The sequence below is a fragment of the Stegostoma tigrinum genome, chromosome 26 (genome assembly GCF_030684315.1).
Source record: "Stegostoma tigrinum isolate sSteTig4 chromosome 26, sSteTig4.hap1, whole genome shotgun sequence".
In the NCBI taxonomy this organism is placed as follows: Eukaryota; Metazoa; Chordata; class Chondrichthyes; order Orectolobiformes; family Stegostomatidae; genus Stegostoma; species Stegostoma tigrinum.
The window spans coordinates 11,712,958-11,725,445 of NC_081379.1; the positions used below are offsets into that span (position 1 = coordinate 11,712,958).

At 44.1% G+C, this 12,488-nt stretch overlaps 1 protein-coding gene across 3 annotated transcripts in view; it reads right to left on the reverse strand.

Moving 5' to 3' along the window:
• The window catches only part of myo1ha (myosin IHa), a 130,128-nt gene that overhangs the window by 45,356 nt on the left and 72,284 nt on the right, over nucleotides 1–12,488 (reverse strand). For all 3 annotated transcript variants that reach the window (XM_059654953.1, XM_059654954.1, XM_059654955.1), the window contains 6 exons: nucleotides 11,797–11,976; nucleotides 9,661–9,759; nucleotides 4,716–4,829; nucleotides 3,675–3,746; nucleotides 1,250–1,369; nucleotides 329–396 (listed from right to left, as the gene is read on the reverse strand). In XM_059654953.1, the coding sequence (XP_059510936.1) occupies nucleotides 329–396; nucleotides 1,250–1,369; nucleotides 3,675–3,746; nucleotides 4,716–4,829; nucleotides 9,661–9,759; nucleotides 11,797–11,976 (653 nt within the window). The remainder of the gene's footprint in view (nucleotides 1–328; nucleotides 397–1,249; nucleotides 1,370–3,674; nucleotides 3,747–4,715; nucleotides 4,830–9,660; nucleotides 9,760–11,796; nucleotides 11,977–12,488) is intronic.

Below are 12,488 nucleotides of genomic sequence, written 5' to 3' on the forward strand. Positions count from 1 at the left end.
TGTCAGATGTGGTCTCAAACTGCAGCCGAAAGTATCCCAGGCGTTGCCCGTTAATTGTGACTAGATTAATAGTAGGGCCCACTTCTACCAGGAGAGAACTCCCATTAAACTTAACAAATCATTTTAAATACAAGATGCAGACTGGCTAATGAAAAGCTGATTAATTGGTGTATTGGGTGAGCCAATTGTCTTTGCTCAGGCTTAACACCAGACTAAGAAATCAGCACTGAAAGAAAGACAAGAATAAGTCTGATATTTGTTTATCCTGGCTGGAACATTACATCTACATCCCTCAGAAATAACATGGTTCATCCCAAGAAATACTTACCTGTTGACATCAAAGACTTCAAATCCATAGATATCTAACAGACCAATCACGGTTTTTCTGCTTGAGTCCTACAAAAAAAAAACTGGAATCACAAATCACTCACTGATCAATCACTAAAACTGACCAAGAGTTAAAATCAGGACGTAGAGTTACTTAGCTCAATTCGAGGTATCATAAAGAAGGTTGTGGAATAGAGATGGCAATGCTTCTCCTGAATGCTATGCTTAGATTAGAGTCTACATTACTCCACTTACATACAATTCAATTTTAAAAACCATTAGTTCAAGCCCAAAACTACAAAAATTTGTAAATAATTATGCTTGGTGATCATATTGTATCAAAGACCTGGTGATTAGTCTTTTGTCTCGTTCATCCTTGTTTTTGCTCTAAGGTTATCTCCAGTGAGACTCTTAATTTTGTATTTGCACTCCCGTTTGAATCAGTACTCTCCCATTCAAAGATGTACAATTATGCACAGTAATTAATTGCATTACATGAGCATTTATCTTTCTGGCGTCCTTTCCTATTGATACATCATGACTTTCTCTCTCTCCCTCCCTCTCTCTTTCCCTCTCAGGGAATCAAACTTCTAACAAAAGCAAAATGATCTCCCCTTCTCATACAAACATATAACAATCCATTTGTACTGATACACGTATTTGAATATGTCAATGCCATAAATGCAGCAAACATGGTCATTTCTGTTTTGTGGGAATTGTATAGAAATAAGTAGTTATTTCCATGAGATAAATGTGCCAGATTAGACCTGAATTAGTATCCAATTAGTTGGCTCATTACATTTTATCAGATTAAGGCTGCATTATTTTGTACCAGATGAAAGCTGCTTTCCTCTGTGCCAGATTCGAGCCGCATTACAATCACGCAGATTAGAGCTGTATTTATGGGAATACCTATCCTTACCTGATTAGCTAGTGATTCATTGATCTTATTAACGAGCCAGGTAAAAGTACGCCCGTAAATAGCTTTTGCTAATGCATCACGAGCACAAAATGCTTGTTCAACACTCAGAGGGCTCAAAACCTGTGAAAAACAAACAGTAACTGAATTTAAGGATTGAAACGCTGATTGATTTTACAATTATTCCAGATTCTACTTGTCTGTCATTTCGTGGAATTGATACACATTTCAATTTTAAATAAACTAATATCGAGTTTTGAGAAGATTTGTAGCTCAGGTTGAGGTTCTGGATGTGAGTTTGCTCGCTGAGCTGGAAGGTTAGTTTCCAGACGTTTCGTCACCTTTCTAGGTACAATCATCAGTGAGCCTCTGATGAAGCGCTGGTGTTATGTCGCACTTTCTATTTATCTGGTTAGGTTTCCTTGGGTTGGTGATGTCATTTCCTGTGTTGGTGATGTCATTTCCTGTTCTTTTTCTCAGGGCATGGTGGATTGGTTCCAAATCAATGTGTTTGTTGATGGAGTTCCGGTTGGAATGCCATGCTTCTAGGAATTCTCGTGCATGTCTCAGTTTGGCTTGTCCTAGGATGGATGTGTTGTCCCAATCAAAGTGGTGTCCTTCCTCATCTGTATGTAAGGATACGTGTGATAGTGGGTCATGTCGTTTTGTGGCTAATTGATGTTCATGTATCCTGGTGGCTAGCTTTCTGCCAGTTTGTCCAATGTAGTGTTTGTCACAGTTCTTGCAAGGTATTTTGTAGATGACGTTTGTTTTGTTTGTTGTCTGTATAGGGTCTTTTAAGGTCATTAGCTGCTGTTTTAGTGTGTTGGTGGGTTTGTGGGCTGCCCTGATGCCAAGAGGTCCGAGTAGTCTGGCAGTCATTTTGGAAATGTCTTTGATGTAGGGGAGAGTGGTTATGATTTCTGAGCCTGTTTTGTCTGTTTGTTTGGGTTTATTGCTGAGGAATCGGCGGACTGTGTTCATAGGGTACCCATTCTTTTTGAATACGCTGTATAGGTGATTTTCCTCTGCTCTGCGTAGTTCCTCTGTGCTGCAGTGTGTGGTAGCTCGTTGGAATAATGTTCTAATGCAACTTCGTTTGTGGGTGTGCGGATCCGTTATGTGGATGACACCTTTGTCATCACTAACCAAAACAAATTAGGGGAAACCTTCAAGACCATCAATAATACCCTTACTGGCATAACATTCACAAAAGAGGAGGAAAACAACAGCAAACTGCCATTCCTAGATGTCACAGTAGAGCGAACAGTCAATCGGGAACTTCAAACCAGCGTCTACAGGAAAACAACACATACGGACCAAATACTGAACTACAGGAGCAACCATCCCAACACCCACAAACGAAGCTGCATTAGAACATTATTCCAATGAGCCACCACACACTGCAGCACAGAGGAACTACGCAGAGCAGAGGAAAATCACCTATACAGCGTATTCAAAAAGAACGGGTACTCAATGAACACAGTCCGCCGATTCCTCAGCAACAAACCCAAACAAACAGACAAAACAGGCTCAGAAATCATAACCACTCTCCCCTACGTCAAAGACATTTCCAAAATGACTGCCAGACTACTCAGACCTCTTGGCATCAGAGTAGCCCACAAACCCACCAACACACTAAAACAGCAGCTAATGAACTTAAAAGACCCTATACAGACAACAAACAAAACAAACGTCATCTACAAAATACCTTGCAAGAACTGTGACAAACACTACATTGGACAAACTGGCAGAAAGCTAGCTGCCAGGATACATGAACATCAACTAGCCACAAAACGACATGACCCACTATCACTAGTATCCTTACATACAGATGAGGAAGGACACCACTTTGATTGGGACAACACATCCATCCTAGGACAAGCCAAACAGAGACATGCACGAGAATTCCTAGAAGCATGGCATTCCAACCGGAACTCCATCAATAAACACATTGATTTGGAGGCAATCTACCATCCCCTGAGAAAAAGAACAGGAAATGACATCACCAACACAGGAAATGACATCACCAACCCAAGGAGACCTAACCAGATAAAGCGGAACATAACACCAGCGCTTCGTCGGAGGCTTACTGATGATGTTACCTAGAATGGTGACGAAACGTCTGAAAACGAACCTTCCAGCTCAGCGAGCAAACTCACATCCATAAACTAATATGTCATTTGGTCTCAAACAAACCAGAGTGACATTAGAAAATCTATGATTGTACAATAATACATGGCTTCAAGGAGCTCAGATTCAAAAGCCCTCAGCCACACAGGCTCTGTGTCAGTCTAGAAGCCCCCAAAGTAGTGGCCAGGCTCGAGTGTGTACACTTTGCCAACAAGAGTTGAACTACACAATGTTGCCTGTCTCAGCTTTGTTCGCAAGAACCCAGAAAGTCTTTGTGAAACCACTCCTCCTGTACCTCATCTGCTTTGGCTTCGATCTTCTTGTGAGTTAGACCTTCCTGCAGCACCAGGACATGTACACCCAGCAGCTGTGAAAACAAAGACGCGATGAAGAGAGGCAGAAAGGTGCACATTTTGTACGAATTTCGTCAGTGTTGCTGAACCAAAAGGCTGGCATTTTTGAAGCTTATCATCACGACAATTTGTAACAGGGTCAAGAATCTTTTCCTTTTCCCCGGCTTCCCATTATATATCCCTTTGTTTGTCTACTCTCTTTCTCTCCCTCTGGGCTCCATCCCCACCTACCACTTACTCTTTTACGCTCCCCACTCCCTGCCCCCCACCAGCCCCTGTCTCCAGCATACATACCAACTTTTCCTAGCTACTACTAGTTCTGAAGCATGGTCACGGGACCCAAAATGTTAACTCTGGTTTCTTCCCACAGATGCTGCCAGATCTGCTGAGTTTCTTCAGCAATTTCTGTTTCTGTTTCAGATTTCCAGCATCCATAGTTTTTTTTGTTTTATTTTAATAGCTGGCACCTATAATGTTGAGATAAAACATGCTGAGTGCATATACACAACCTTGCTGCTTACAGTGAACAGGTGCCTGTGTGTTTATACATGTCACAATAAATATGTAGCACTATTAATACACAGCAAGGCTGAGACAGGACATGATTACAGACAGAACAAACATGTACACATGCTGTTTTGTAATTACATGGTGATTATACACTGTTAATCTGCACATTACAGAAACATTCACATCAGCCCCTTATTTAGGAAAATGAATTCAGTCTTTTCCACCATTCATTCGGGTCATACTTAGTTTACTTCTTTACTTCCCTTACATCATAATTCCAAAATACTCAATACCCTCACCTAACAAAAATCTCAGTTTGTTATCAGGACCCAAAACGTCAGCTTACCTGCTCCTCTGATGCTGCCTGGCCTGCTGTGTTCATCCAGCTCTATACCTTATTATCTCAAATTCTCCAGCATCAGCAGTTTCTACTATCTCTGAATATTTTCTCTCAGTTGTCTCATCATTGTTACCTTGGAAATCCACCTGATCTCCTTGTCGACTGTGATGTTGGCATGTCCCTGGCTATCCGGATTGAACTGGATGTTTCCCAGGTGCAGAACACTGGCTATAACACCCAGCAGGTCCTGGTACATAAGAAGCAAAGTATCAATGTCTCTACACATAAATCAGGAGCTTGGGCCAAAGAACTGGTCCTCAAAGCTGGCATTCACTTGACTCTATCAAGTCATGGAAGCTGATTGTTCAATGAGTCAGCAGATACCTTTTTGATTAATTATTGTCACAACTATACCGTTTTGGATACTGTTGCGGGGGGGGGGGGGGACTTACCAGGGGAAAGCAGTGGAGCACAGGTCTCTGGCACAGAGTCTGTCCCTGCTGCTCAGAAGGGAAGGGGGAAGAGGAGGAGAGCATTAGTCATTGGGGACTCCATAGTTAGGGGGGCAGATAGGAGGTTCTGTGGGGACGAGAGAGACTCACGGTTGGTGTGTTGCCTCCCAAGTGCCAGGGTGCGTGATGTCTCTGATCGTGTTTTTGGGATCCTTAAGGGGGAGGGGGAGCAGCCCCAAGTTGTGGTCCACATTGGCACCAACGACATAGGTAGGAAGAGAGATGGGGATTTAAGGCAGAAATTCAGGGAGCTAGGATGGAAGCTGAGAGCTAGGATGAAGAGAGTTGTTGTCTCTGGTTTGTTGCCCGTGCCACGTGCTGGTGAGGCGAGGAATAGGGAGAGAGAGGAGTTGAACACGTGGCTACAGGGATGGTGCAGGAGGAAGAGTTTTGGATTCTTGGATAATTGGGGCTCTTTCTGGGGTAGGTGGGACCTCTACAAGCAAGATGGTCTTCACCTGAACCAGAGGGGTACCGATATCCTGGGGGGGAAATTTGCTAAGGCTATTCGGGTGGGTTTAAACTAATTTAGCAGGGGGATGGGAACCAAAATTGTAGTTCGACTATAGAAAAGGTTGAGAGTAGGGTGGTCCGAAATAAAGTTTCAGGGAAGCAAGATGGCACTGGCAAGCAAGAAGTTGGTTTGAAGTGTGTCTACTTCAATGCCAGGAGCGTCCGGAATAAGGTGGGTGAACTTGCAGCATGGGTTAGTACCTGGGACTTCGATGTTGTGGCCATTTCGGAGACATGGATAGTGCAGGGACAGGAAAGGTTGTTGCAGGTTCCGGGAATTAGATGTTTCAGTAAGAACAGAGAAGATGCTAAAAGGGGCGGAGGTGTGGCATTGTTAGCCAAGGATAGTATTACAGTTGCAGAAAGGATGTTTGGGGACTCGTCAACTGACGTAGTATGGGCTGAGGTTAGAAACAGGAAAGGAGAGGTCACCCTGTTGGGAGTTTTCTACTGGCTTCCGAATAGTTCCAGAGATGTAGAGGAAAGGATAGCAAAGATGATTCTTGATAGGAGTGAGAGAGACAGGGTAGTTGTCATGGGGGACTTCAACTTTGCAAATATTGACTGGGAACACTATAGTTCGAGTACGATAGATGGGTCAGTTTTTGTCCAGTGTGTACAGGAGGGCTTCCTGACACAGTATGTAGATAGGCCAACAAGGGGCGAAGACACATTAGATTTGGTACTGGGTAACGAGCCTGGCCAGGTGTTAGATTTGGAAGTAGGTGAGCACTTTGGTGATAGTGATCACAATTCTGTTATGTTTACTTTAGTGATGGAAAGGGATAGGTGTATACCACTGGGCAAGAGTTATAGCTGGGGGAAAGGCAATTACAGTGAAATTAGGCAAGATTTAGGGAGCATAGGATGGGGAAGGAAACTGCAGGGGATGGGCACATTAGAAATGTGAAGCTTATTCAAGGAAATGCTCCTGTGTGTCCTAGATAAGTATGTACCTGTCAGACAGGGAGGAAGCTGTAGAGTGCGGGAGCCATGGTTTCGGAGGAGGTGGCATCTCTTGTCAAGAGGAAGAAGAAGGCTTATGTTAGGATGAGATGTGAAGGCTCAGTTAGGGCACTTGAGGGCTACGAGGTAGCCAGGTAAGACCTAAAGAGAGAGCTCAGAAGAGCCAGGAGGAGACATGAGAAATTGTTGACGGATAGGATCAGGGTAAACCCTAAGGCTTTCTATAGGTATTTAAGGAATAAAAGAATGACAAAAGTAAGATTAGGCCCAATCAAGGATAGTAGTGGTAAGTTGTGTGTGGAGTCAGATGAGATGGGGAAGCGCTAAATGAATATTTTTCAACTGTATTCACTCTAGAAAACGATAATGTTGTCGAGGAGAATACTGAGATACAGCCTACTAGACTCGGTGGGATTGAGGTTCACAAGGAAGAGGTATTAGAAATCCTTCAGAGGGTGAAGATAGATAAATCCCCTGGGCCGGATGGGATTTATCCTCGGATCCTCTGGGAAGCCAGGGAGGAGATTGCTGAGCCTTTGGCATTGGTCTTTAACTCGTCATTGTCTTCAGGAATAGTGCCAGATGACTGGAGGATAGCAAATGTGGTTCCCCTGTTCAAGAAGGGGAGTAGAGACAACCCTGGTAATTATAGACAAGTGGGCCTTACCTCAGTTGTTGGTAAAGTGTTGGAAAAGGTTATAAGGAATAGGATTTATAATCATCTAGAAAAGAATAAATTGATTAGGGATAGTCAGCATGGTTTTACGAAGGGAAGGTCGTGCCTCACAAACCTTATTGAGTTCTTTGAGAAGGTGACCACACAGGTAGATGAGAGTAAACCGATTGATGTGGTGTATATGGATTTCAGCAAGGCGTTTGATAACGTTCCCCACAATAGGCTATTGTACAAAATGCGGAGGAATGGAATTGTGGGAGATATAGCAGTTTGGATCGGAAATTGGCTTGCTGAAAGAAGACAGAGGGTGGTCGTTGATGGGAAATGTTCATCCTGGAGACCAGTTACTAGTGGTGTACTGCAAGGGTCGATGTTGGGTCCACTGCTGTTTGTCATTTTTATAAATGACCTGGATGAGGGCGTAGAAGGATGGGTTAGTAAATTTGCAGATGACACTAAGGTCGGTGGAGTTGTGGATAGTGGTGAAGGATGCTGTAGGTTGCAGAGAGACATAGATAAGCTGCAGAGCTGGGCTGAGAGGTGGCAAATGGAGTTTAATGCAGACAAGTGTGAGGTGATGCACTTTGGTAGGAGTAACCAGAAGGCAAAGTACAGGGCTAATGGTAAGATTCTTAGCAGTGTAGATGAGCAGAGAGATCTCGGTGTCCACGTACACAGATCCTTGAAAGTTGCCACCCAAGTTGACAGGGCTGTTAAGAACGCATACAGTGTTTTAGCTTTTACTAATAGAGGGATCGAGTTCCGGAGCCAAGAGGTTATGGTGAAGCTGTACAAAACTCTGGTGCGGCCGCACTTGGAGTATTGTGTACAGTTCTGGTCACCGCATTATAAGAAGGATGTGGAAGCTTTGGAAAGGGTGCAGAGGAGATTTACTAGGATGTTGCCTGGTATGGAGGGAAGGTCTTACGAGGAAAGGCTGAGGGACATGAGGCTGTTTTCATTAGAGAGAAGAAGGTTGAGAGGTGACTTAATTGAACATATAAAATAATCAGAGGGTTCGATAGGGTGGATAGGGGGAGCCTTTTTCCTCGGATGGTGACGGCGAGCACGAGGGGGCATAGCTTTAAATTGAGGGGTGAAGGATATAGGACAGATGTCAGAGGTGGTTTCTTTACTCAGAGAGTAGTAAGGGAATGGAACGCTTTGCCTGCAACGGCAGTAGATTTGCCAACTTTAGGTACATTTAAGGCGTCATTGGATAAGCATAAGGACGTACATGAAATAGTGTGGGTTAGATGGGCTTGAGATCAGTATGACAGGTCGGCACAACATCAAGGGCCGAAGGGCCTGTACAGTGCTGTAATGTTCTATGTTCTATGTACTGAGATACAGTGAAAAGTATTGTTTTGCATGCTAACCAGGCAAATCATACCTTTCAAAAGTACATTAGGGTGATAGAACATAATGCAGAATAATGTTACAACTACACAGAAAATGCATAGAGAGATCAACTCTAACATAGGAAATGTCCATCCAAACCCCTAGTAACCTGCCACTCATATGAGTCATTGGTATTTGTTGATGATTTTAAGCTCAGTGTTTTAGATTCACTCTAAGGCTCTTCCAAGGCATCATATGTACAGACTTACTTTGAAGTTCAGCTGTAGCTGGACATGCTTCAGATATTTCTGCACACAGCAGCTTTCCCCAGTGAGTTCACCGGCTTATGATGGAATTGTTAAGGGATAGAACTCTGGGAGACCATCCGACTCTTCCAATATCACTGCAGAAGTTTTTAGAACCCTTTCGAATAACAGGAGTAAGCAACGGGAGCCTTGGTTTAAAATCTCATCCAGAGGGGCAGTACTGATGATGTTCGTTTTTTGTATTCACAACGGGGATCCTACAGATCTGAGCACAAAATGAAGAAGACCAGAACTTCTTAAGGTGCTGAAATTGAAACTGCAGGTCATGGAGTGGGGGTGGTGGGGTGGGGGTGGGGGGTTAGGGGGTGCGAAGTGGAGCTGATTGATGGACACATACTGGAAGCAATGTCATGATTGCATCAGCTTGCGTCTAGCAAGAATTGAGCTGTTCTGTGCTGGAGGTGACAGCTGGTGAGAAACCCCGGAGTACAAACAAGACATTTGCACTCAGTGGCAGGGTCTGAGCTGGTGAGACTGTTGTAAGAATTACCCAGCATCAGGCTCGTGCCAGCCATGTGACACCTGTTTCTACTCCATACGACATTACAACTTGCCATCACAGCACCTGCATAGTAACTGAATATATATCCTGGACCTTCTACCTAGGATAACATCAGGAGTACCTCTATTGCACAGTGGGTCCCCACCTTGAGCTTCTCAAGGACATTCACAGTGATAAATCCCAGCTTTGCTATTGACACTCGTAACCTCCCAACCTAAGAGTCAATGCTTAAAATTACTCACGTCAATGTCATGGTCGGTGAAGTCAATCACAGACAATGCTTTTCGGACAGTCTTCCAGCCACTTTTGTCATTGATGGAACTCACTTTGGCACACTCACCCTATTGAGGGGAAAATAATAACCAAGTCACAGGACAGAAAATGGAAACAAATCAAGGCAGTGAGTACTGGAAACTGCAGATGGACATGAAGCAGGAGGCACAAACCTATACAGCAGAAAGAATTTTTCCTGTTCAATACCTATAACGTCACATGAACATTTCAATTCTTTAAGGTCTCAATGTATTTAAACAGCTTCCTCTAACGTGGAGCCTTAAATTTTAATATTCACCCTTGACTTTCTCAAAGGTTCAGTGATTTGTCCAGTGAGAAATTGAATCACTTAGAACAGAAAGATAGCACGTTTATTCTTCAAATGAGACCATAAGAAATAGGAACAGGAGCAGGCCATTCAACCCCTCCGAGTCCTTAATAGGACCATGGCTGATTCAACATTCCTCACATGCAATTTCCTGCCTTTCCCAGTAACCTCTGATTCCCTGACCAATCAAGAATCTACCTATCTCAGCCTTAGATATACAGAAGGACTCTGACCCCATAGCTCTCTGTGGTAAGGAGTTCCAAAGACTCACAGTCCTCTGAGAGATGAGATTCCTCCTCTTCTCAGTCTTAAGTTGGTGCCCCTTTATTCTTCCACCATGCCCTTTGGTCTTAAACACTCCCATAAGGAGAAACGTCCTCTCAGCACTTGCCCTATCAAGCCCCTTAAGGATTTTATAGGCTTCAATGAGATCATCTCTTATTCTTCTAAACTCCAGTGAGTATAGTCCCAAGCTGTTTAAACTCCATACTGGGGATCATCCTAGCAAACCTTCTCTGAATGGCCTCCAATGAAATGATATCTTTCCTTAAACAAGGGGACTTAAATTACTCACAGTACTCTAGATATGGTCTCACCAGCACCTTGTACAATAACATTAAGGCTTCCGTACTCATCCTTGATTTCCCTTGAAATGGGGCCAAAAGTCCATTAACCTTCCTGTTTACCTGCTGGACCCAGCGCTAGCTTTCTGTGTCCTGTGCACAAGTAATCCCAAATCTCTTTGTGTTGCAGCTTTCTGCAGTTGTCTTCCATTTAAACAATATTCTGTTCTTTTGTTCTCCCTTCCAAGATAGAGAATTTTGTATTTTTCCGCATTATACTCGGTTGCCAACTTGCTGCCCACTTCCATAGCCTGTGTTGATTCCATCGGATGACAGTGAATGGACGGCACAGAAACATGTTCAATTTGGACCTCCTCCCACCTTTCCTCATCAACATATACCGACGTAGTTCTCTATCATGCATGAATGTCATTTACCTCAAATGCATCTGTAATATTTGCTTCAAGGGTGACACGGTGGCTCAGTGGTTTGCACTGCTGCGTCACAGCACCAGGCACCAGGGTTCGATTCCACCCTTGGGTGACTGTCTGTGTGGAGTTTGCACATTCTCCCCGTGTCTGCGTGGGTTTCCTCCGGGTGCTCTGGTTTCCTTCCACAGTCCAAAGACGTGCAGGCTAGGTCGATTGACCATGCTAAATTGCCCATAGTGCTCAGGGATGTTTCAGTTAGGTGGGTTAGACTAGGGGAATGGGTCTGGGTGAGATAATTTTCGGAGGGCTGGTGTAGGCTGAATGGGGCTCTATGTTCTATGTAAACACCCCATATGATTTGATGAACATAAAATTATTAAGAGGACAGAATGTTCGCTTAGAATGCCTTGAGCTGTAGCTGACAGCAATGTGAACACTGTCCCTGGATTAGACTTGTGAAAATGTGTATTCCACTTTGGACAGACATGACCAGCTGGATGTCCATGTGTCCAGTCAATGCTAGAGTGCAACATGAATGGGGAGATGCTGTCGAAACTCTTCCTCTTGTACCCAACAGGACAGAATCACAAGAGCACCAAATCTCAAAGGGAACATCAATTTATATTGTGTGAGAATAGAGTGCTAATAGGTTTGCATGTGGGCTCTGATTGATTGAGGTGCTGCTTTGAAGATCAGTTGATACTAACGTCTTGTTGCGCTCTAACTGAAGTGATGTTTCACGTGGCCATGTTAGCATACCTCCCACCCTGCCCCAGTTCTTACCTGGATAAGGTAGTGGTACTGCAGTGGGTTACGATCCAGGCCCAGCCAGCGAAGTAGTTCCTCCTCTCCTCCCTCCAACAGCTGGTAGAAAATATGAAAGTTCCGCTCTCCGTGATTCTGATGGGCCACCCTCGACTTCTCCAGGAGGTAGCTCAGAATGTGGCCCCCAACTGGGGCACCCTGGAAAGAGAAAATGTTGGATGTGGCAATGCATGCGCAGATAGAGAGGGGACAGGACACACATAGCATTGTGACACCTGTATGAATACCAGAGATTACCCAGTGCCAATCAACGCATTGTGGAATCAGAAGAATCTCAACAACAAACAGGGTCTGGCATTTACACAGACCCTAGAAGAAGTTTAGTGGAAAGAATTCCAATTTCTGTTCCATTCTATCATTCCTGTCCTTTACTTGACGCCGTGCATTGATGCTTGAGCCGACAATTCAAAAGCACATGAAGCATAAGCTGTGCTGTAGAAACTTTCCAAACCCACGACCACCTTCATCAAGAAGGACAAGGGCAGCAGATTGATGGAACTGCTACACCACTTGCAGGTTCTCCTCCAAACCACTCACCATCCTGATTTGGAAATATATCACTGTTCCTTCAGTGTTGCTGGGTCAAATTTCCTCCCTAATGGGTCTACCTACAGCACATGGACTACAGCCATTCAAGAAGGCAGCCCACC